The 24,613-nt window shown below is 46.6% G+C and overlaps 2 protein-coding genes across 4 annotated transcripts in view; one reads left to right on the plus strand and one right to left on the minus strand.

The window, feature by feature from the left end:
- Nucleotides 1–3,782: 3,782 nt before the first annotated feature.
- LOC119442384 (uncharacterized) lies at nucleotides 3,783–8,314 on the plus strand. The gene is made up of 5 exons (XM_037707243.2): nucleotides 3,783–4,198; nucleotides 4,314–4,442; nucleotides 4,654–4,792; nucleotides 7,218–7,458; nucleotides 7,872–8,314. The coding sequence occupies exons 1-5, from the start codon at nucleotides 4,056–4,058 to the stop codon at nucleotides 7,973–7,975; spliced, it is 756 nt and encodes a 251-aa protein (XP_037563171.1). The 5' UTR covers nucleotides 3,783–4,055; the 3' UTR covers nucleotides 7,976–8,314.
- LOC119442382 (myosin-IIIb) overlaps nucleotides 8,045–24,613 on the minus strand; it is a 149,081-nt gene continuing 132,512 nt past the window's right edge. For all 3 annotated transcript variants that reach the window (XM_049662111.1, XM_037707241.2, XM_037707240.2), the window contains exons 24-34: nucleotides 22,318–22,406; nucleotides 19,987–20,154; nucleotides 19,008–19,276; nucleotides 17,976–18,087; nucleotides 15,678–15,831; nucleotides 14,133–14,254; nucleotides 12,330–12,458; nucleotides 11,892–12,037; nucleotides 9,502–9,614; nucleotides 9,278–9,377; nucleotides 8,045–9,194 (exon numbers count right to left, since the gene is read on the minus strand). In XM_049662111.1, coding sequence (XP_049518068.1) covers nucleotides 8,954–9,194; nucleotides 9,278–9,377; nucleotides 9,502–9,614; nucleotides 11,892–12,037; nucleotides 12,330–12,458; nucleotides 14,133–14,254; nucleotides 15,678–15,831; nucleotides 17,976–18,087; nucleotides 19,008–19,276; nucleotides 19,987–20,154; nucleotides 22,318–22,406 — 1,643 coding nt within the window. In that variant the 3' untranslated portion in view covers nucleotides 8,045–8,953. The remainder of the gene's footprint in view (nucleotides 9,195–9,277; nucleotides 9,378–9,501; nucleotides 9,615–11,891; nucleotides 12,038–12,329; nucleotides 12,459–14,132; nucleotides 14,255–15,677; nucleotides 15,832–17,975; nucleotides 18,088–19,007; nucleotides 19,277–19,986; nucleotides 20,155–22,317; nucleotides 22,407–24,613) is intronic.

Below are 24,613 nucleotides of genomic sequence, written 5' to 3' on the forward strand. Positions count from 1 at the left end.
GCAGAGAGGTCGGCCTGAGGTTAATTCCTCTAGCCAGCTACTCGGCGTTGGGGGAAGGGGAAGAGGGGAAGAAAGATGCGCATGGTGGGTGACGATGACGAGAGAAGGAGGATGTAAAACATATGGCAAGCAATTTGACATGCTCAAAGCCTACAGTCCAGGCCCGTACTTTTTAAGGCGAACAGCACTCGCAGGACACTGTCGGTGCTTTCGTCATAGGGCAGCATATTCTGGACACTCCCACAGCTAGTCCCTGATATTTGGCAGTGGCGCACCGACGGGACGGGGGGGGGGGGGCGGTTTCGGTGGTTCTACCCCCCCCCCTCGCGTGATTTTGGTGCTGACTCAGGAACTCAGGAACTGACGTTCCTGAGTTCGTCCACTCCATCAGTCATAAGTAGTCTCCTCAGACACTGCCACCATTCATTGCTGCAACGACCGTTTCAACGGATGACCACGTGCACTGCTCTGCAGACCAGCTTCTTGGCCCTATCAAGCTCTTTCAAGACTTTGAGTAAAACGCTGCAGAAATAAACATCGTCACCATCCTTGGTTTCATTATCATAATTATTAGACATTTTATTTGCCCCCCCCCCCCCCCCCCCTGGCAGAGATCCTGGGTGCGCTACTGATGGTTGGTTATTATGAAGCCAGCGGCGCAAGATCTCCAGGGTGATCAAAGCTGGAAGCAGGTCGGTCCGTCTGGATTCGGGCCGCCGAGGCCTACCGGAGCGTGCCAGGGGTTCGCATACAAAATTGGCTGTTCGCGATAGCGGATGTGCGATCTTATACACCCCTGGCACGCGCAGGCCTTAGCGAGTCTCAACCTACGGACCAGTCCGGGTTCCAGCTTTGGTGGCCTGGGGACGTGTTCTGCGACGATCCATTTCGGCTATACTATCGCCTTGGCCACGCCTTGGCCATCAGGCTCCCACTGATTGGCTGGAGTAGCCAAATCATATGAGCTGATTTGCTGGTGGAGTACTAAGTGATCAATCAACAGCGTGCTCAACCAGCGAATCAGTGCGCGCCTGGTGGCCAGGCGCGCACTGGCCACCAGGTGCGCCTGGCCGCCAGATAATATCGGTGGCCAGTGCACATGGATAATATCGCCAAAAGTGATCGTCGCATAATACGTCCCGAGCCGGCGCCGCCAATAATACCAAATAGTGACACGTTGTTACAAGTAAAAAAATGTCATAGTTTCGCCCTAAGGGCGAAGCAATGAATGCGATAGCAACACAGCAATGTCATACGAAGTAAGGTGAGCGGCTTTGGTAGCACTATGAATTGTTGTAAACATGAGCTGATTAAGTAAGCAGGTGTGCTGCGGCGTAAGTAGACCGACATGAAGAGAGACTCGATGACCACGAGAAGGCGCGTGTGAAACGGTGGTGTTGATGAGAAGCGCTTCCCGTGGGCAGCGCGTGCGAAGGGACACACCTGTAGCGCTGCACTGCCGATCCGGGCAGCATTGCATGTGTAGCTTGCGTTGGAAAATGTGACCCGACTATTACTAACTGAATGAACAAGCGCGGTGTGAGCGCGCACAAACAAACACGAATAGATCACACTGAATGACTGCAGACAACGACTGTCAAAACGCTGGCAGCAAGCATACGCCGCCGCGGGCGAAGGTACGTGCGGTCTATCGCTTCAACGGAAACTGAGCGGCGAATGCACGGCGCATAAAGGCCACAGCCGTGTGGAGATAAGAGACGGTGCGGATGAGCGACGAGCGCGGTTGTTGGCAGAGTAGAAGTTCGCCCCCCCCCCCCCCCCCCCCCGCTCCCTCCGGCGCTGGCTTCCTGATTCCTTGCTTGCGCGTGGGAGATTGAGTGCGTTCGCTCTCCGTGATAGCGCGCGTCCCCGCACGCTTCCGCTCGGGCATACGGCGCGCGGCGAAGATTTTATCTATAGGGAACCTCACGGCGACGGCAGAAATCCGGTTGAAGTATCCATATAATTGCTATCGCAATAAAAAAAAAATGTAGAAAAAATTCACCGACGATGACGATACTCCGTAATGCGAAATTTGAGCGCAGTTGTATACGTGTTTTCATTTCGCGATATATTGCTGCATCGCACCCATCGCCGGCCGCACCGACCGGCAGAAGACCGGCCACACAGTTGCCGGGCTTATGCAACCGTAATCTTTACCGGGAAACACTTGCAGCGTACGCTATGCGAGAAGGCGATTCCTTTTTTTGCTTTCCCCCGCTCCGCCGGCGCCGCCGCTACCGCAGATGCGCCACTTCGTAGCGGTCGTCGCCCGTCTTGCGTGGCACTACGCTTTTCTTAAACTGCGCTCCGCGTTCGCTTTCATCTTTCGCTGTGCTCGTTCGCTCGGTTACGCTGAGGGACAACTCCGACGCTCGCCGCAGGAACGCGCGCCTAAGAGCGGCGCTCTAAAACGATGAAATAAATATAATCACGTCCAACCGCCAATTTGTCACGCTAAGTTCAGCGCTACCGCGACTTCTGCAACACCAGTCACAACCTTGTACTTTTCGGCATCCCATTTCACGTTCGTCGGAGCTGTAAATGTGGCAGGAATGCGCAGCGGTAATCTCGGGTGGTGTCGAAAATAAAGTACGGAACTGATGCACACCGCGAATCAAAATAAGTTCATAGTGTAATCTTTTTGCGCACACAATGAATTCGTACCAACTCGCCCAACTATCAGTTCTGCTGCAAAATAAGTTCTTAGCAAGCAGTGATGCTTTACCACGGCTGCTCGATGAATATACGGACGATCATGGGTCTGTATCTGGCGCAAACGGACGTCGAAACTGTTCCGGCGAGTCTGTAGAAAGATAGCTTACGGGACTCCGTGGCGTCTGGACAGCGTCGATATCGCCGCGTGGTGTGAGTCCTGACCACGGTGTAGGATATATACGATATATACTCTTTAGGTGGGGACACTTCTCGGCTTGCTTGCTATACTCGCGGACAACTTTCTGTGGCAATGAAGGGAAAGCTACGGAGACAAAGCGCGCACAAGTCAGAGCGCTTCTGAAAAGAGTCCCGCGTTTAAATCCGTGTTAGTGTAGGCTGGGGAAGAGAAAACTTAAGCACCTTATTAGCAACAATTAAATAAGACAGAACACACCACTGAGTGTAAAAGCTTGCTTATATTGCGGCTTTTCCCTTCCGCGTCTGAGCAAACGCGACACCGTCTCACGTGGAAGCTGCGTCGATTCAACGTCTGTGCCGAGCAACCAAAAATACTGTCAAACGCTACCGAACTACTTGGCGCGGTAACACATGTGCAGCAGCCACGCGCCCGTAGCTTTCCCATCCTTGTATATTACTCTATGGTTTTCCCTTCATTGCCACAGAAAGTTGTCCGCGAGTATAGACGCGATCGACCAGATAAAGTAGCAAGGGCGCGCGTCTATCGGGCCGGTGACGGCAGCGAATACCTATCGGCGGAACGACGCAACTTCGGTTAGAACGCAGGCGAGAGCTTGCGCGGACAAGGAACGCGCGCATGCCCTCTCCCCTAGGTTCTCCCCTATCCCCGGTGACCTACTTACGCGCGTCACATTTCGGATTTCCCACGAAGCGCCGGTTGCTATACCAACGAGAGATTAAACCAATAAGAAGTTTTGTGTGTTGAAGTTGCGTCTTACCGCCGATAGGTATGTGTTGTAGGTTATCAGCTGCCATCACCGGGCCGATCGGCGCGCGCCTTTGCTACTTAATCTGGTCGATCGCGTCTCGCGAGTCTCCTCACCTAAAGAGTATATATCTTACACCTTGGCCCTGACGAAGCGAATAGAAATGTGAGATAATGCTTGGCGAATGGCTTAGCCCCAATGCCTCCTTTAAAAATTTTAAAGGAGGCATTGGCTTAGCAGATGACAACGCAGGCAACACTGTCGTGATGAAATTCCGTCCTCCATAAGGCCTCGTGATCGCGTATCGCGTGTTGTGAGCAAGTATCCCCGGTTCTAATAGATATATCATAAGTTAGCGTTGCTTTCCAGTGAGGCTCTGGCCTTATTTACGTTTAGATCTCGCAATTACCGAACAGTATTCCCGCCGGCGCAATGGCAGACAGTCCGGGTACTAGATCGGCGAGTCCACCCAGCCGGTGGGCTGCGGACGCTGTGGCCTTCGTTCTGAAGCATTCGAGAGCTGGCATCGTGCCCCTTTGTACCAACGTTGCCGCAATACTGGAACAACAGGATAGGTAACGAAATTCTAAGAATTCACATTTTCTGTGCATGCACGTGCGCAACGGACACGCGTACACGCGTTTTGGTGGCGACTAAGTAACGTCTTCACCTGTAATTACATGGTTCTAGGCTCGCACACGAAAATGAAAACCTGGGTCGTGAACTGAAGAACTGCAAGGCAATGCTTTCGCTGCCCGCAGGTGATGATGAAGTTGATGATGTAGGCCAGAATGCACATTTGCCGCAACATGACGCAGGGTAAGTTTATTCATTACCTAATGGTTTAGTTCACTGGGACCTGCTTAGCTTTTTGAGAGCCCACTTTTACTGTTGCATAAGGTAGAGACCAAAAATACAGATCTAATTGTGTAGTACGTATAGTTGCTCCCACATACCTCCGTCTACTTTTTATTTTCATCTCATGCTCCATCATATGTACGAGCCCTCGTTTGCTTTTTTTCTTTGACAGACCAGCATGTGCCACCGGGCATGATGCATCTACAAGCAGTTTCGAACCAGTAACTGTAAGTGACGTGGATAATTACCGCAGTGTTATTGTGGCATCACTTGTCAACAAGAAGAAGAAAGGGAGCATTGATACACTAAAGGTAAGGCATAACTAAATCCCATTTTGTAGGTGGCTGGCATGTTTATTTCTCTGAGAAATTACAGCTGTCCTACGAGTGTTGTCAAGTCTGGAATTCTGTACACAGCACAGATATACATGCATGCTCGAGCAAGTAAGTGGTGTGCCGTAGAGAAAACAATCTGTTAAATGACTGCAACATTTGGGTTCAATGCATTGCTCTCAAGACTGTGTGGTTGCCCCTGGAAAACAAGCATTCTCTTTCAGGCTCAGCATGTAAGCTCAAATACTGCCTTTGTGCCACAGTCCACTGCTTGAGCGTTCTTGACAGCATCAATGCTTATACCAGTGTTTCAGTAAATGCATTCCATCATTTGCACATGGGAGTTATGAAAGTAATGGATTACAAATGATGCTGCTCACTCTTAAAGGTATATGTGTGTGTCCTTGTATGGTGAAGTTCATAAAATAGGATTTGGCTGCTGCTGCATTTTATTTATTTATTTTATTGCATAATGAAATGGTTGGCAGTGCATGGTAACTCATCACTTCAATAGTTTTGCTAGCATTGCTTGGCTAAGTGACTAAAATAACTAATTTTTCTGCATACAAACTGCATACCAGTGCAAAAATGCAAGAAATAGCTGGGCTGAGCTGTGCATTCATAAGAAGTGAAATTGCTTATTATTGATACTCAGTAAAATAACCTTTTATTGTCATCGGCATGTTACTATCTAGCCTACTATAATGCAGCTGGCAGTAATAAATGAGGTAATGTCTCCACTGGACTACTGCTATGTGCTTGAGTGATACCTTTTTAGGCACATAACTGAAGCCTCGAACTGTACAACTTCCTTATAACATCTGACATGTGGCTCATCTTACATCATTTTACATTGATAAGAATGATCTGTGCCACATCACCTTTTTCTGTTAACTGGTGGCTCGGGAATCTATCCCAGAATAAACAATTGAGGTACCATTGAACAGCTCTGAAAGTTATATGTCACTGATGGCATAAATAACTTGAGTAAAGCACAGGACTGGGCTAGTTGACACGAAGTAAACATGATGCATTTCAGCACAGAAGATGAAGTGCAAGAAAAACGAAAATAGATACAGCTGAAATATGTTTACAGCTGCATTGTTATTTGGAAAATAAGCACTCACTGTATAAGAAACAGAAATATGAGGCTCTAGTTTGCCAGAGAAAAAGCTTCAGTTTCAACAGCAATGGCAACTACTGTATAAAGGAAAGAATGACATCAAGTATATCATGAAGGTCATTAGTTCAGTTTTGGCTGGAGTCGGGCTTTTTTTTTTTAATTGTATACTTATTGTGATTTTCACACCGCTGTCTGTATGCCCTCTTCTTCTTGAGCTTCATCGTTTTGTACTGCTGTAGTTCAGCTTTGTATAACGAATTATATTAATTACTCTGATGTACGACGTCCGAACATGTCTTAGTCTGGTGTGTTATGTCTATTACTACGTTGGTGCATCAATAGCATGAAATTTCTGGTAGATTACTGCAAGTCTTTGCTGCTCATTTTTCACACTGTGAAAGCAATGAAAAACGCAAGCATCGCACCACTATGCTGACGCCTAACTCCAACTTTTGTTCATTATGCCTCTTGCAAAATTTTGGCAAGTATGTCCAGTGAGCTACTTATTGGCCACATCCATGGCCTTCTGAAACAACTTGGAACTTCTATTACTTACTGTGTCAGTGTTTTCAATCCATTGCTGCTGTACAACATATTTGATATCTGAGGAATGTGTGAGTGGCTACATTGCAATATGTAAGTTTCCATATTTTTTTGCTGTCTCCTGTTCATTCAGTGTTGCATTAAAATATTAAGTTTACACATTCAATTTCTTGTTGCTTGCCAGTGAGTGAGACAACCATGTTGAAACGCAATCTAGTTACGAGCTCCTTGGTACCAGTTTATACGGGAGTGTTTTTTTCTTTGTATGTCGGAATGGGTGAGTGCCCAGCATCCTTACTGGCAAAGTATTCTGCAAATATATGCAAAGTTATTTCGGCTGCAATAATAATGATGATGGTGACAAGTGGTGAGAAAGGCAAGAAAAGATGCAAAATAGAAGTTCTTGTTCTTAAAGCCAGCTGGAGCTTGTAGCTTGTCTTGCCATATCTAACTTCCCAAGGGAAATTTGTGGCCATAAGCTTGCTGCTCTCTGTATTGCTTCTAAGTTGAGTGGCTGCTCGCTTGCACGTGTTGCACGAACATTATTCTGCAAATGAAGCTCTTTGTAACAATTTTAAATGCCTGATCATCCCTCATTCAGTACTCATAGCTCAGCAGTGTTGTTTTTTCCTAATGTGAACAGGGTCTTTTATTGCTAAGTGTGATATGAAGTAATTTATAAGCGCTGTAAATCCAAATATCAGTTTCTAATAACTTTTCTTGCCCTGTATTGAAAAGGTTCTGCGGCAGTTGCATCAGTTTGGGAACCCTTGGGTGCCCTTAGACAGCTGCATTTGTGAAGCCTGCAAATCCTTTGAAGGAACCAAGGCATCGCCGAAGGCTCTTACCTTCAACCTTCTTGACAAAGGCCACACAGCGATAATTCGAAGAAAGCTCTTAGGAAAGATTTGTTATGTTGGCCACCTCGACACCAGTGCGCCACACTGGATTTGGCTTGGTCTTGACCTGCCTTACCCTGGTTAGTATCGGGTAACTGAGAACAAGGCTCTATCGCACACAATACCTAGTGCGGAATAAAAGTGTAGAGCATATACATACTATATAGCCAGCTTTGCATATGATAATGGTTCAAGCCAACTAAGCTTCATTAAGTGATAGCTTAGATGTCTCTTTTTTATGCCAAATGAATCATATCAATTACTTTCACAATGGCAGATGCATAATGACATGATGCTATGCATTGGAACACTTTGTAGTTATCTGCTAGTTAAGGTCAACAAAAACTTGAAGCTTTCTCTAGTGACATTTGCATGCCATCCATCAAATGCAGCTCATGCTATAAGTATTGATATTATTTTGTAGCCACAGTAGCCTTCATTCTAAGTTAGGTTAAAATATCAAGTTCTTTTTGTCTTTCTCTGTCACTGGCAGTGGGATTCTGTGATGGAAGACTTGGTGGAAAGACCTACTTTGAGTGCAAGCCGTGTCATGGAGCATTCTTCAATGTTTCAAGTGTCACGGCGATAATCACTTAACGCAGCTTGCAGCCAAACTGAACACATGTGAGCACACCATGAGAGGCAATGTAAAGAATACAATGCATGGTGCGAGGAAATATCACACTTTTATTACTGTATAGTTTCACTCTGATGAAAAATGCTTTGTACATCTTTTATACAGATTGTTTATTTACACATTTCACATTGTTAGAAATCATAAGTATTTACTTCAGTAGAGCATATATGCTCTTCCTCCTCTACAGGGAGTGAATATGAAGGTTCAGGGCCCTGAGAATCTTTATTACGTATTCCGTTCTTGCACGTACATGGCGTGCAGTGTGGTCTTGAATAAATACCTTTCTTCTTCATGAGAAACCTTGTTTAACTTTCTGTGTGTCTATATATGCGATTGTTTTTCGGTATGTGGGCATTCTCTTGAGACTGCTTTCTGGCTTAAAATGCGGCAAGCCCTTCGTTGTAAGTGGACAAAATCACTTTCAGCGACTGTACACAAAGTGTGTTCTTCATAGCCACTAGTGTTTTCTTTAGCTGTAACAGGTAGTGTAACTGCAGACACCATAAGTGTGAGAATAATACTGCTACTAAAAGGTTTATAAAAGCTTTATAAAAGCCCCAATTTCTTTATCACAGTTGGTATTTGCTGGCGTCATGGCTAGGGGGTTCTTTTCTTGTACTTCACCTGCGTTGTTTGTATAGTACCACATTTGCATATTTGGTTAAAGGCAATTTGCAGAACACAGGTCGTTGCTCTAGCACAATACTACTTTGCTAAACCTGATTTCCGCTCAAAGTGGGCACGGCGTCCTTGAACATGAATGAGCTAGAAATAAGACTCGCTGTGTGTGCTTGCACTGTATGACATACACATTGCAGCATGGCATAATGAGCTGCAAGGACGGAAACGGAGAGACTAGTTGTCCTGTACTACTTTCACTCGAAGCAGGACCAGACATCCTGCACCTTGTACACTTGATGCCATTGTAGCTGTAAGGATCATGTGACTGAATTTGATGACGATATCAAGCCCTTGCAACGCTTCAAAGTCTCTGTAGGTGCATTATCTGTCTTACGTAATAGCTTGCGAAAATCGAACACGCCAGGCGTTTGCCTGTTCGGTGATGGCTTGGGCGAAGGCGGAGGTTTTCGCAGGATCTTCTTAAACTGGTAGGGACCTTGGTTTGGGTCGCTGTCCTGCTGTGTGGCCATCTCACAGTGAACCGGAGTGGTAGGTTCACTGTAAAGAACAGAAAAGTTGCTGTAACTCTGGCATTTTAATGGAAGCATCGAAGAGAAGTGCTATCTACTGGCTGTGCTCACATTGTGCGGTTTTCTTTAAGTGAACCTTCTTGCCACCAGGATTCAACTTCAACAATTGTAGGCCTGGGACCACTGCTCAGGCTGCTCGAGTTTCCAGAAGCTGAAAGGAACAGGTAGTCCTGTAATTTCTGGTGTTGATTAAGGTTTATTGCCAACTAGTAGTGCAAGTACCACTTTGTGTGCCTCTATTTCTTTGTAACTTAAAAAAGACATGGACAACTCACCTGAACTTGCATCAGTCTCAAGGTGTCTCCTCTGGTCCCCATTGACTCCATTAACTCCATTGCGCAACTCCCTTGGTGCTGGTTTCACAGGAACCTCTGTGGCCAGTATTTTCCTGTAGAATGACAATGCTTTCATCTGTGAGACTTATGAGACACTTGTGAAAAATTAATGTTTTGTACTACAATTCGAAGCAAATGCAAACATAAGCTTCTGCTTCTTAGATTACCATGAACATACAGTGTTCATTTTTAAGTTTTACGTAATTTTTATAAATTGCCCGTGGCAGGTAGCATAATTCTCATAATTGAGCTGGGTTATTCGATGAGGTGGACATTAGTAGCACGAAAAATCGAAACATATTCAACTAATTAAAAAATTCACTAATTAACTTCTTAGTTAATTACTTTACGCCACATATTGCAATTTACGAATTGTAGCCGGTCAGCTTGTCAGGCGTATCCACTTGGAATGAATTTCCAGAATGACACCAGTTTGGAGATATGCACCATCAAACTCGCCGTAAAAATGCACTGTTGTTCCACTTACTTTTTTACCATAATGGCTGTCTTATACATTGAAGCACAAAAATAACTGGAACACCCATGTATTTGTCCCACACTTTGGGAAATATCTCGAAGCTGGTGTCATCCTGGAAATTCATTTCAAGTGGATGCGTCGTGCAAACTCGCCGGCTACAATTCGTAAATTGCAATATGTGTTGTAAAGTAATTAACCAAGTTAATTAGTCAATTTTATTAATTAGTCGAATATGTGTTTCGATTTCTCGTGCTACTAATGTCCACCTCTTCGAATAACCCAGCTGAACAATAAGAATTGTGCTACCTGCCACAGGCGATTTAAAAAATTTCCGTAAAACTTAATTTTGAACACCTGGTATATTAAGCCCTTGTTTGCATTTGTTTCACAACTGCTGCTCTTACATTTTTAATAACTCCGTTGGATGTATGTATACACTTTCTGGTGAGGCATTGCCAGAGCAGGCACCTCCTTAAATTTTTATTCAAGATTGTTCAAGGCATCTCTATTCACAATGAATGGCACACTGAGTCTGCTTACATTTCCTAATTATTTTTACGGATTGCATCCTCTTGCAGGCAGTGGAATGTGTTTTGCCACATTGAGCACAAATTTCTTCTGGTTACAAAAACTAGAAGTAAACTTTACCCTTCATGTCAGCTCTGAACAACATGTCCACTTTGCAGTGTGTGGTGATTAGTTCTGAGGATATATACTCAGCGTTTATGAGCCAGTATGGACATCAGCTAAGCACATGAGCACTATATCTGAAATTATGCTCATGTTGCCACCAAAAATTTCATTCCATCGTTGAGTCATAATGAAAAGACTATAGTATTATATTGATTGCAATCGCTTTGTGTTCTCATTGAAATCCCAGTGTATTCTGATTACACTTTGGAACTTTCATAAATGTGACCAAGAAGCATTGTGTACATGAAACAGCAACACAGAGACAGACAAGTAAATGAGCATTGGATTCATGCCTTTTATCTTCTATTTTGTGTGAATAACATGCCACTGCCACTGCAGTTATCTGCGGTGCCAAATGCCAAGTGTGAAAAACAGATCCTGTTATAACTTGTTGCTGAGCTTAATAGTTATTAATACGCCATGAAACACTGTGAAGTGCATTGTTGTGCAATAGGACGTGAAACAATGTGAAGTTTTCCTGTCCCGGTTTCACTCCACATTGTTTCACACCCTATTACGCTGTAATAAAACCTTCTTTGCCATTGCGTAGTAATACATTACAGTATATTCTGTTTCATACTTAGTAGGCAACGCAGTAGAAGCTACACAAGTGGTGCAGTCATAGAAGTCTCACTCCGCGCATTTTCTAGCACAGTTGTTTTTGATGTGTGACACTTTCTACCGAATAACTACTTCAGATATTACAACTACAACTTGTGGACATAAGGTTATGTCAAATCGCATATTTTTGTGCACGATAGTGTTTTCAGATTGCGAAATACTGTGCTTTGGCTGCGAGCACTAGGGGTGTGCTATTGTTACTAGTCACAGGAATGTGCCTCCCTGCTCATTCTGTGCTGAATAGGTTAAAGTCTACAGTGTAATAATATAACATTTCGTGACATAAAAAATATGAGACTTAATGCTACCTTGAATTGCATGAAAGATACCCATGTTCCTTTCATAAGTGACACACTATTTTTTGGTTGTGAATGTGAAAAGCCAGAGAAGTCTCTCTAACTTTCGTAGCATTGCCTGTTATATGTCAAACGGGGTATAACTTCACATGAATGTCACCCCCCGTTTTTTGCTGCATTGGTCACATTCGAATTGGCTTCGAAAGGCTGATATCAATACATGCTGGCTTTTTTTACTGTACCTTTCTTCTGCAGGGAGCTTGTGAGTGCAGAGATCAAAGTTGTTGAGATGTAGAGCTTTCTTAGGTTGTGGCCTTTGTTGATGGTGGTGGTCCTGGTTTCTGCAGCGACCATTGATTCTTCGCTCACTTGGCACAGGAGTCTCGTCCTGTATCATTGAAGGCAACAATAGCATGACCACTTTTTAGTAAGCTGCTCTAAAATATTTTTTGATGGACTGCTTCTTTTTCCTTCGGTAGGAACTAAACGGAAGCCTAATGGTTATGCATTAAAACATGCTTCGATAAACATTGGCTTACAGGTCACTACTCGGCACTGCTAATAGGTTTATGGGACATAGATGAAGCCTTGAGAATAATTGTACGGAGCTCACAGTGTTGAGATCTGTACTAGGGTTATAGCATGTGACTACGTAACTCGATACAAGAAGCACCGCATACCACAATGGTTTCACCATTCCTGGGAGACAGGCCCGGCACCTGGTGGCAAGTCATGATGAGCTGTGTGATGTTGGTGTTTGGGTGCGCCTTCTTTAGACAGCGATTCCTGCTGCTTGGGCAGTGGTGTACCTGCAAAAGCAGCATGTGTATGCCCCTTTGAATACTGATAGAAAATGACACTTGATCAGCTGTACGTGCCTAGCCATAAAGCCGTAAAACCTCTGCACATCTGTAATTCGCCGTGTTGTCACGCAAATATTAATTGGGCTAGAAGTCCATGATTAAGTAGAAATTGGGTTTGCGGCATATGCGCTAACTTTGCCTTGTGGTTCGGCTTCGTGGAAATGCGGCGTGCATTGCCATGACACCGCACTGCACGGTAAAATCGATATTGCTTTGTTGTAAATCGGTACTGCGCCGGTGAGAGCGCTAATGGCGGAACATATGTGCCTATTACTATGCAGAAATTTTTAAACTATGGTTTCGATTATGATATGGGATGTTATTTGTGAAAATTATACACGCATTTTTTTTTCATTATTTTCCAAGGATTGGGGTGCTTGGATAAGAGCTGAAATCTGAGCCAGTTGGTGCAGAATCATTGTGCTTTCTCAGGCGCCAACCAAGAACACAACACAAAGGAAGAGGACAGACAGCAGGTCATCAGCACTGTACTTGAGATGCTAGTTGTATGCAGGAGCCGGTTATACACGCGGAAATACGACACATGCGCTGTGCTTTCTGAGCAAGAACGCCAACTTTGTATGCCCTCTTCCACTAAGCATAAGTCTTATGTTACCGTAAAAACGTTATTACTCATGCATTAGTGACAAGCGCAGTGGCTTAGTGTCTATGGCGTTTTGCTGCTGACCTCGAAGTGGCGGGTTCGATGGGGGCGAAATTCAAGAACGCTCGTATACTTACATAATTAGGTGCACGTTAAAAGGTTATTAATTTTGACCACCCCAGGTGGTCAAAATTAATCCGCAGTCGCTCACGTGCTACGGCGCACCCCATAATCAGATCGTGGCTCTGGCACTTAAAACCCCAGAATTTAATTTTGACACTGTAGCATTTCGTGTGATTTTAAACCCTTTGAACTCTTGATAGAGCGCACAACGCAACCAGGTGAACAGATGCACCGAGGTATAGCGTCACCAGACTACTAAGCGTTCGAAGCGGGCCAGATTGAGATTTTTGATTTGAGTGCCATTGATCATAACAAAATTTTAAGTCGAAGCATCAGTTGCGATAGCAAATTAGTAGACAGCTATACGAAGTACGGATAGTAGTTTTATCGGCCGTATAAACTAACTTACTAACTAAATTAACAAGAGTGGTGTCAGCGCGCACGAGCAAACATGAACACATCTCACTTGATGACCGTGCGCACTCGCTGTCAAAACGCTAGGAGTGAGAAAGCGCGGCCGCAGCAGCGAACGAAGTCACCTTCGTGCTGCCTCTCGCTTCAACGCGACACACCGCACACGAAGCTATCAGCGCTCGGCGCACTTTGTCCCCGTCGAAAATCGCTTTCAAGAGAACTCCCCCCCTCCCCCCTGGTGCCTTGCGTACGACGGAAGATGGCGCGCTTTCTTCCCGCTTTGCTCCCTTGCGCGCGCGAGATTGCGCCACCTTCGTCGGCTCACCCTCGCACGCTTTCACTTGCGTATATACAGCATACGACGCGCGGCGACAATGTTATCGCTCTTGGACTTTATATGGAACATCACACGGCAGGAATGCGCCTGGAGTGTCCATATAATTGCTATCGCAATAAAATGCGCTCCATCAAACACGTACCTTCTGACAAAAGTCTAGTATCTTGAGGCACTTCCAAGTGGAGCCGTTTGGATCGGCACACTTGTGATGCGCCACCTTTCTTCGGTTCGCCGCCTCCTTGTTCTTCTGGATCTTCATTTGACCTGCAGCGTTAAGTGAAATGTCCGTTAAGACTGTGTAGGTAGATGGGCTGGCTGTGTCTTAGTACCATTTGTATTAGAATGTTAAAGGCCATCTGCAACCAGATTTGATACTGCGTATAAAACCTAGTTTAAAGGGGCACTGAAAAACTTTTCTAACTAATCATTGAAATACATCACTATTAAATTACGTCGCCTCGTGAATCTCGTGCCCCGAACATTTTTCGAATAGTTATCGGACCGATCAGCGGCTTCCTGGCGCCTTTCATTTCCACTAGCGCACTGGAAGCTACACAGGGGAGACGGCAAGGGGGCGCAAGGGAGAAATGCTCCACCGGCCCCGCCCAAAGATTGAACGCGAGATAAAGTGGCTTTACCGTGAGACGGCTCGTGGCGGCACCCCGTGGCGGCCACGGTATCTACGCTACGCTTTTCATCTCGGTGGCGACGCGCAGCTGTTGTGTCTAGACCGGCAGTGCAAATGTGCGATGGTTTTTTCTGTCTTCTTGAGATCGCAGACATGCATATTTTTCATTTATTTGACTCAAGTGAACAATAATTGTATTACTGAGAATGTTCTCGCTGTCACGAAATCAACCAGTGGATGTTGTGGATCCAGCTGCTTGCGATGCTGCTGCATGACAACATTGCCGAAGCGAGAGCAAGCAATTTTCACTGCTTTTGACACGAGATCAGAAATTCCCTGCTGCATGCAGTGCAGTAATATTGAGCTCGCATGTTTATCGGAGCCTCTATAACAGATTGGTACCGTTTTCCTACTATATGTTAAGGGGCGTCAGCACCTGTCCTTAGTTTTTCGCTATTTTCTTGCTTATTAAACATCTGTTTGCAGTAAGGATGGTATGGCTGTGATCGTGAAAGGATAATCTACCATTTAAGCTCAACTTCCGGTTTCTCTTTAGTGTCTCTTTAAGAACATTGTAGATATAAAGAGGCCTCCGTGCAAAATTTGATGTTTGCAATACTGTATGTATGCATCACGAAAAGCTCGCAAAAATAGCCGTTTTTGATACCAAAACTGAGAAAAACGCCGCCATTACTGCTGGTCATAAGCGACGCATCCAAGGCGGTGCCCGCAGCTGCACGCGGGGCGCTGGAAAATCTGAGGCGGCGTGCTGGGACTTACATCGTAGCGACAAGCACAAGGTACGCGCGTCGTCTGCTTAGGTGCTGTTAAAGGCTGCTATAATAAGAATACTACGCAATTACCAGCCCTGCGGCTTTGCCAAGAGATTGCTTTAGTTATACACACTTCTCGGTAACAAATTTAGCCAAAGCGAAATTTAGTCGCAATTGGCCTTAACATTAATTGCTTTGACAGTGTTGCTTCCAGCAAAGTGCATTATCACAACGTCAGTGCAATATACAATCTAAACAAAATGTTGCGCCTTGCGGCAAGACTTACACCGCTGGGCGACCAGTGCAATGGCAAGTCTCCTCTTCTGCACGTAGCGTTTTGCGAGCCACCTCCGGACAGCCGACTGTGCGATCACTATCTTCCGTATTTGTTGCTCATAAAGTCGAGAAAGGTATTCCACGTGGTAGTACTTCAGGAATACCTGCAAGAAGCGCGCAACCGTCCAGTTATTTCAATCTCGAGATACTCCAAACCCCTTTTCCAGTAGCACCATGCAGAAACGTGTAGATGTCTTGTTATCGTTTTATAACCTTCGGGTATACTTTTACGCGACGTCGTGACATCCAATGCGCGACGCTTGCTGACTCAGCCGATAAACGGACGTGGAAAATGATATCGCTGAAAGCGACGCATCGACAGTGTTGCTCCTGCCCAGGTTATTACATTGGTATAATTATTATTGTCATTGTGCACACTTGAAAGCCTGCTGCAGCAATTTCGTACTGGAGCTGAAACCTGAAACCTTTCCAATGAGTTATTCTTGGAACAAGCGTTTTAAGTCAAAGAGGGTTGGGGAAGGAAGTTGGGGCACGCTTCACTATTTCAGAATGAGCCAGTCGGCGGTTTGAACTGAGAGCGTATATCTTGACGTGCCATCGCGCTTGAAAAACATTTCACGAAATAGTATGTGACCTAGGAGAAAAAAAAAAAAAACGCTTGAAATATGAAACGTGATAGTGTGACAGATGCTCAGTAACAGAGAGGGAACAAATACTCGTTAATTATGTAATCGATCAACATGTCACGTAGTGAAAGCTATGTTCTGCCAGGCATAACTCGAAAATCTGCTCGACTCGCCGCGGCGGGATCAGTGGCTATGGCGTTCAGTTGCAGAGCACGAGGTCACGGGTTCGATTCACGGCCTCGGCGGCCGCGTTCCGATGATGGCGGCACGCAAAAAAAAAAAAAAAAAAGAGAGAGAGAGAGAGAAACGACCCTATTCCTTGACTTAGGTGTCTGCTAGTGGCACTCGCACCTCGGCGTTGGTGCACCCTGGTGTATTGTTCGGGTTAACTTTGAGTTTTCCTTGTGTTAATTAAAGTGAAGTACGACACAGACACAGGGAATTCTGGTTAATTATTGATGTAAACTACACTATACTAGGCCCGGCGTCCTCGTCGGGAAACCGAACTCGGAGGAGCGAGCGAAGGAGTGCGAGGAGGGCGCGACACGTAGCCCCCTAGCGGACGGTCACGAAGCGCACCTTACGCGCCCCTCCGCCGCTGACGTGAGAGCATGTAACGAGCGCCGGAGCAGGTGCGTGCCGGGAGAGGAGAAGCGAGAGAGTGACGTCACCCCTCCGCTGTGTTAGGCAGGCGTTCACTCTAGGTGGTGTGTAGCTCTAATTAGCTTGTTTTTATTTTAATTAGAAATCAGCGGGTACCCCTGGTTTAAGTGTGACGCCACTTCTGGTCTTGGAGTATCACGGGAACCTGTACTGATCTTTCTGGGGTTTTACGTGCCAAAACCAGTTCTGATTATGAGGCACGTCGTAGTGGAGGGCTCCGGATTAATTTTGACCACCTGGGGTTCTTTAACGTGCACTACAACGCAAGCACACGGACTTTTTTTTTTTTTTTTTTTTTTTTTTTGCATTTCGCCTCCATCGAAATGCGTCCGCCGCGGCCGGGATTCGATCCCGCGATCTCGTGCTCAGCAGCGCAACGCCTTAGCTGACTGAGCCGTCGCGGCGGGTCCTGTACTGATCTAAAGTGTACGATTGTGTGCTCTGGTACGGCAATTAGGCATTTCTTAATTGTTTCGAATCATTCCTGACACTTACTTAGCTCTTTACTGAACCTGTGCTCTGATGTCATATCTATCATCAACCATAAGTAGAACCATCGATATCTACGTTTTTATTTTTCTATGATTTATTTTGAATTTTGTCCCACCTCTGTGACAAACCGGAAGTCGGTCCCTAACCGGAAGTTGCTGCGCAAGAAACAAAGAGTGTCACTCGGTGCTCGTGCCACTAAAAAAAACGTTTGTGCACCGAGCTTCGGGTGCATATTACAGAAACTCAGACGGCAATATTTTTTTTTTACCTGAAACCCTGCAATAAAATTAAAATATGTTCGTATGATAAAGGAAAGTGTGGTATCACTATCACAATGATAAGGAAAGTGTGGCATCACGCACGCTGGTGCGTGCGTGATGCGAGAATAGAATACGTGGATTCCTGTGCCCTGATATGTGCGCCGCACGTACACTGAGTAGTATCGAAAATTTGCGAATTTTCTTATTCTTCCTTAGCAGCAAATCAAATGCTGGACAGTCCCTTACCTTCGACTTTCCGATAGCATAGTCATCCATTTTGAGCCGCACGAGAAGTTGATGACACGTATCCCGGTTGGGGACGATCTTCTCGTCGAAGGAGAATGCCAAGAAGCCGTACCTGCAGTTGGAAATTGGAAGCACAAAGTTCGCCATCATGCAAGAGCGTTTGTTAAAGCGTCAGCTCAAATTTTTTTTACCGTATACATGTAGTTCCATGCTCCCAAAAGTGAACAGTGTGACGAGCAATATGGCACTGTACTGACTGCATTGCGTTTATACCTTTAAATCATGCAGCAACATACGTATAGTTTATAAAGCGACCACTGCTCTAGCACATAAATGTTTTACGCTGCCTCAGTGTAAAAAATAATCTGCCTATATAACTGTGCCATTGATATCGCAGCTGGATACAGCGATGATATGCTGGGTTCGAAATGAGCGGTTTTCCGGGGAGAATTGAGCGTGAAGTGGCATACTGGAATTTCATTCGGCACTGTACGAGGTTCGGTACAGGATCGACGTCTGAGGGAAAGCAAGCGTGTCACCACGTTTGCTTTTGATATCGGTTTCTTGCAGAGCATTGCTGTCATGTAGGCGTCAGTTAGGGTGCATGTTAGTGAAGGTTAGTGAAGGTGTGCGCGGTGGAGGGCGGGGGGAGGGGGTGACAGCAGCGAGGAGTATACAGCAATCATTCCACCAGCCATCCAGTAAGTTACCTTAGTCTAGAGTGTGTGCGGGGCAGTGCTTCCGCGGAATATGACGCGGGCCACCATGAGGCGGACATACCTATAGAGGCCGTTATGGCACTGCAGACGCCGACAGAGGCGCCACTTGTGCCATTTCTGTTGGTGTAAGGTGCACATATACACTGCGACGTGGCCACAACGTATATCGCGCTTTAGATGCCACTTTTCCACGTTCTCTAGATCACTCCCGCCCATGCTCCCGCCGCAATGGCCCGGCTCCGTTGCATCCCATAACGCTCCGCCTCCTCGAAATCCTTCGGCATTAAGACAAGGGTGGGGGGGGTGCGCTCACCTCTTGAGCAGCTCGGTGAACGAGTATCGGTGCGAGAAGCCCTGCTGGCGGATGTAGATGGTCTCGAGGACGCCCGTGTAGCGCAGTTGGCAGAGCACCTTGTCGCGCGAGAAACCGCCGGCGAGCCGGTAGTCGTTGGGCTTCAGGCAGCGCACGAAGTGTGGCAGCCCAGCGCTCATCTTCTGCAGCAGGTCCATGAGCGAGAAGCGGAACGAGGTGCTCGTTGTCTGCAGCGCTTTCGCCTGGCTCACCAGGCTCTGCGTCGACAGCTGCGCACGCGGGCAGTGCCTCATTAGCGCAGTTAGAACCCTCTCTCTCTTTTTTTTTCGGGAGTGTTTTCAGCCTTCTTGAGGCACGGGTTGCAACTTAAGCGTTCTTTTTTATACGAAGAAATTTGCGTGATTAAAATTTTAGAGGGTGCTCTGGCACCAATACGAATTTTACGGCTGCCGCCCTGCTTATATCTCAGTCCGTCTTTGCTGTACATTATTAACGTATGTAACCATCATAAAGGTGCAGAACCAGGGGCTCTGGAAGTGTATTTTGAGTGTTGGGGCTGGACCTGAGGCTCACTTCCTTTGCACAAACGTTTTTGTTATTGTGAAACCAAGCCTTTATTTACTACATTAGAGGGGAGCTGGCCGTCAGGGCTGGGGGAGCACAGCGCCCCCTTCCCGCCGATGGAACCTGTCGCGGCGCTGTCCCCACTGCCTCACGGTTCCGGAACCCCTGCGCGGAACGCTGACTGAAGTTCGTGCGTATGTCTCTCTCCTATATGACCAGAAAAGTGCAATGAGCATGCTCGGCTTCGTAGGCTTACTTGCTATTCCTTGTATGTTTAATAGTTGTCTACTCCAGTAGGAGCTAGGCGGCGCTCTAAAAGGCATCAGGAGCCACATGCAGTCCGCGGGCCGCGTGTTTGAGACACCTGGCATGCAGCAACTATTCTGTAAAAGATTACGCCGTAATAGCCCCTTACATTTTGGCAGGCGTACTGCGATGGTGTGTACAGCTGACCCGTCTTGGTGAGCGGCGACTGAAAGAGGGTCTGCACAACGGGCAGCTTGGACTGCCGCAGAAGCTGCACAATCTCCGTGGGCAGGAAGTTGCGGTTCTTCTCCACGAAGCAACGGGCGTCGTACAATACCTGCAGTCGTGGAAACGGCCGTACTAATTAGCACTCTACACTGTGTTCATGGAATTATCAAAATGTAGCCGTGCGGCGAGAAAGATTTCTTTTGTTGGTGACCGTAATCGAAAGCTATATGATACGTTATACGATATGCTTATGATAGTAACCTTACAATCCGCAGGGTTTATCCCTGATTCATACCACTTCTCAGCCGTGACATGGTGCCAAGGTGAAGTTCTTCAAATATTCACGCCTATTGCATCGCCTGTCAGCTCGACTACACTACAGCATTATGCACCATCGTGTGCGAAGCTCTCCTGTACCTGCTCTCATTGCGCCAAGATCGTCAGGACACGCACGCTCAGTACATATAGCATAATGCCAGTGACGATGTCACGTATACCGGGGCGGGGCCAAAGTACCCTTTTATAAGTTTACTGCTGCATTGGTACTACCGAAATAAAAAGAAGAAAAAGTGCTGCGGAATTTAGCAATCGCTATCAGATTCTTGCAAGAATGCTTCGCTTCCATCTGAAAAAGTTCTCCATAATGTATAGCATGATACTCGGCGCGCACTTGCTTCACAAGTTTATTGTCTAACAGCTTCTTTTTAAAAATTTTTTTCACTATTGATGATGAAGAGCAAATGGTCGTTGTCGTGACAGTTAGGCTGTTGATTGTCAATTTAGGCAGTGTATCACTAACGATACGAGTGCCAAGCTACTATAGGGCGTATAAAAAAGTAATAAAAAAAAAAACATAGGCAGCTTACACTAGTGGTGCAAGGCTGGAGTAAACAGCGGGGCTGGTGATCGACCTAGCTTCTTGCAGGTTTTACCAGGCTTGGCTAAGTTTTGCTAGGAAATGATAAGTGCTGCTAGGCACAGTATTCTGAATCGGCTCGCCGCCGACGCGCAGATTCTCGCTTGGCCGCGCGACGCGCTTCAAGATGAGCGGCTTCTTCGGATGTCCGGATGTTCTTTGGTCGTCCCATGTCAAGGCTACATGTATTCTCGCCACAGAGTCAACGAGAGTTCTGCCGCCGTCGCGGCGGCTCCGAGCTTTATCTCCCCGGTGACGTCGCGGCCAAGCTGCGCCTCCACACTTGCCCGGGCCTCGCTCACAGCCGCCTGGATTGGCTCACGGCCGTCTGGATCGGCGCGCGCGGCCGATCCAGGCGGCCGTGCCTACACTCTAAAAACAGTTGCACCATTTGGGGCGTATTTTATTGCGATAGCAATTATATGGACACTTCTACCGGATTTCTGCCGTCGGCGTCGCCGTCGTCGTCGCCGTCGCCGTGAGGTTCCGTATACATTCCAAGGGCGATAAAATTGTCGCCGCGCGCCGTATGCGCGAGCGAAAGCGCGCGGGGAACGCGCGCTATCACGGAGAGCGAACGCACGGCGGAAAGCAAACGCGACCGTCCCGCGAATGGCCGTTGGGGTATAGGAGGGAGGGAGGCGGGGCGGCGCTGTGCTCCGGCGCCAAAGGCGTATCTTGCCACTCAATCTCCCACGCGAAAGCAAGAAAAGGGAAGAGAGAAGGGGGGGAGGGGGGCAGCTTCTCCTTTGCCAACAACTTCTCTGCCCGGCGGTGGCCCGCACCGTCTCTTACCTCCACAAGGCTCTGACCTTTGTATGCGCGGTGCATTCGACGCTCAGTTTCCGTTGAAGCGATAGACCGCGCGAACTGGCGCTTGCTGCTAGCGTTTTGACAGTCGTTGGCTGCGGTCATTCAGTGTGATCTATTCATGTTTGCTTGTGCGCGCTGACATCACGATTGTTAATTCAGTTAGTAAGCCAATGTGTCCAAGTTTATGCAGCCGATAAAACTACTATCCTTACTCCGAATAGCGCTCTACTAATTTGCTATCGCAATCGATGCTTCGCCTTTCGGGCGAAACTGCGAAATGTTTTTTCCTTCTCACGAGCATAGCGCGCGCCGCGCAAAAGCTCTCCTTAACGTCCCATGCACGGTGTATTCTTACACCGTGGTCCCATGTCAAGGCAACATGTGCACGGCACGGAGAGGAGGCGATGCACACGCCACTCCGCGAGGTGGTTGTTAGGCAACACTCTCGCTCGGCGAGTTTTTTCTTTTTTTTGTGTGATTCAGCAGAAACATTACGCCCAGTCAAAAAGTAAACTGGGTAGCCATACATTGGGAAGTACTCACCTTGCCAGCATGATGCCTGATGGTAAACTGCAGGGCATTGGACTTCGGTCGGATGTAATACTTGGACTTGATGTTGTTGTGGAACTTGTCTGCGCGTAGAAAACAAGCAAATGTCCATATTCAGAGCTAGTAAACTTGAAGCGCGAAGTAAAAACAGGTATGACAGGACGGATACGAACAGGCGCTAACTTCCAATTTAAATTTTATTTGGAACGGCAATATAAGGGTTGGTAATGATCGGATTGATTGCGATAAGGTTGATAACGACCGATAAGGGTTGATAAGTGTTTATACTGGTCGGATCAAGTTTGATAAGATTGATAATGACACCGGGCTGCGTCGAGATGAGCAAGTGGCAAAATGCTTGCGCAACAACTCTAATGGAGTTGCTGCGTGATTTTTTTTAATGTTCTGTTTTATTATTATTTTTTTGTGTGCGTGTGTGGGCGTACGTGCGCGTATGCGCGCGCTCTGCGTAACTGTGTCTAATTATAGGATTTCGTTTATTTTTGTCGCACGGTGAATCCGTATACTGAATCTACATCCCCTTATTTACTGAACAGGTTCCGTCAAATTTCTTGCTGTGCTTCTTTGTGTATAAAGCTTCCGTGCACAGCGGACGTCGCTGCGTCGACTGTGGCGTCGAAAAGCGGCGAGCGCAGGCGTTAGAGGAGGCGGCACTAGAAATGTGAGAGTTTTCGCCTTCATGTTTTATGCAGAAGACAGCGCCAACCTTTCCCTTTCCCTCAAGAACCACTTATCATCATCATCATCATGCTTATGAACGAGATTTCGAGGCTGCATTTGTTCTTCAACAGGTCACGTTCCACTCGCAATGGAGGGGTGGGGGGAGAGGAATCGAAAGCCCGTTGGTGGAGCGTCTTGTTATGTGCGTAGAGGTACACGATCGCCCTCAAAAAGGTCGACGAATATTTGAAACGCAGCTGTGACGCTGCGTGAGCATAATATGCATTCGATCAAGTGGACATAGTTTTCCGGCTTCAAGCGTGCGTTTCGGTAAACCTTTTGTAAGCCTTGTCCGCCCCTTCGACGGTCACCCATACGTCGCCGCAATGCGCTTGCGCATATATATTGCTTCGTACGGCTTCCTTTGTCAGACATGAAGGCTTGCTCAGTCAGGCAAGTGCAGCTGAACGACCGCAGGAGTCAACAGAATTTTAACCGACATCACACCTACATTTGCGGTCGTTGAAAAATCTAGAAGCAGGACAATAACCTCTTACTATCGGAGGAACGTTTGAAAATAAAAAAAAGATAGAGAAAAGGCTTGGCCATTCATTTCCTAGGTAAGTAACAGTACTCTAACAGGCGAGCTCGCAGCAAAAGAAGAGACGCACTGTGGTTGAAAACCTTCTGGTCAAATTGATATCGCTGTCTATGGTCGTAAGTGAAGCCGTCTCTGCTTGACATTTGGAGAATGGGGAACGTATATCGCAGAATAAGAAACGCAGTCAGAAAATGTGACTAAGGGCGAGAAACACGGAATTCAGAGTTCAGAGTGTGGCGCACCTAAATTGGAAAATAAGTAGGGCGTAGCAGAAAGTGCGTTGCGCACGGATTATCAGTGCTACACGAAGAAATCATCTACAGTAGGGAGCATCGAGCCTACGCAGAATAAGACTCCTTTTCTAACTTAACACTACAAAACACACAAAGGATTAATTATGTGTCACTGGCATACAAACATGTGAATGCATTATAGGAACCCGTGTGCACAGTCCGTACTTAGTCTAGTTTTCAGTACTCAACCACCGGGCACGTGAGTGCTACCTATTTATTCATCCACGGCAGCACGTGCTAGACGTGTAATCGCCAGGTCACCTGTCGTGCTTCGGTGCCCGTTTTAATACCGACATCTTGTATTTTGTTTGAAAGATGGTCTTGTTACTGCTTTCAGGGCACGTGTAACCGATGCCACGTATACAGCTATAAGATAAGTAACGTGACTGACCCGCCGTGGTGGTGTAGTGGCTTTGGCATTGCACTGCTACACCCGAGGGATCGGGTTGAAATCCAGGCCGGGGCGGCCGCATTTCGAAGGGCTCGAAATGCAAAAAAAAAAAAAAAAAAAAAAAAAAAAAAAAAAAAAAAAAAATCCGCCCGTGTACCGTGCATTGAGTGCACGGTGCACTTAAAGGACCCCAGGTGGTCAAAATTAACCCGGAGCCCCCCACTACGGTGTGCCTCACAATCATATTGTGGTTTTGGCAAGTAACACCTCAGAATTTCATTTTAGCATGCCTGAGATCGCAGCCTCCAGACCGTGGTACTTACA

The sequence above is a fragment of the Dermacentor silvarum genome, chromosome 2 (genome assembly GCF_013339745.2).
Source record: "Dermacentor silvarum isolate Dsil-2018 chromosome 2, BIME_Dsil_1.4, whole genome shotgun sequence".
Lineage (NCBI taxonomy): Eukaryota > Metazoa > Arthropoda > Arachnida > Ixodida > Ixodidae > Dermacentor > Dermacentor silvarum.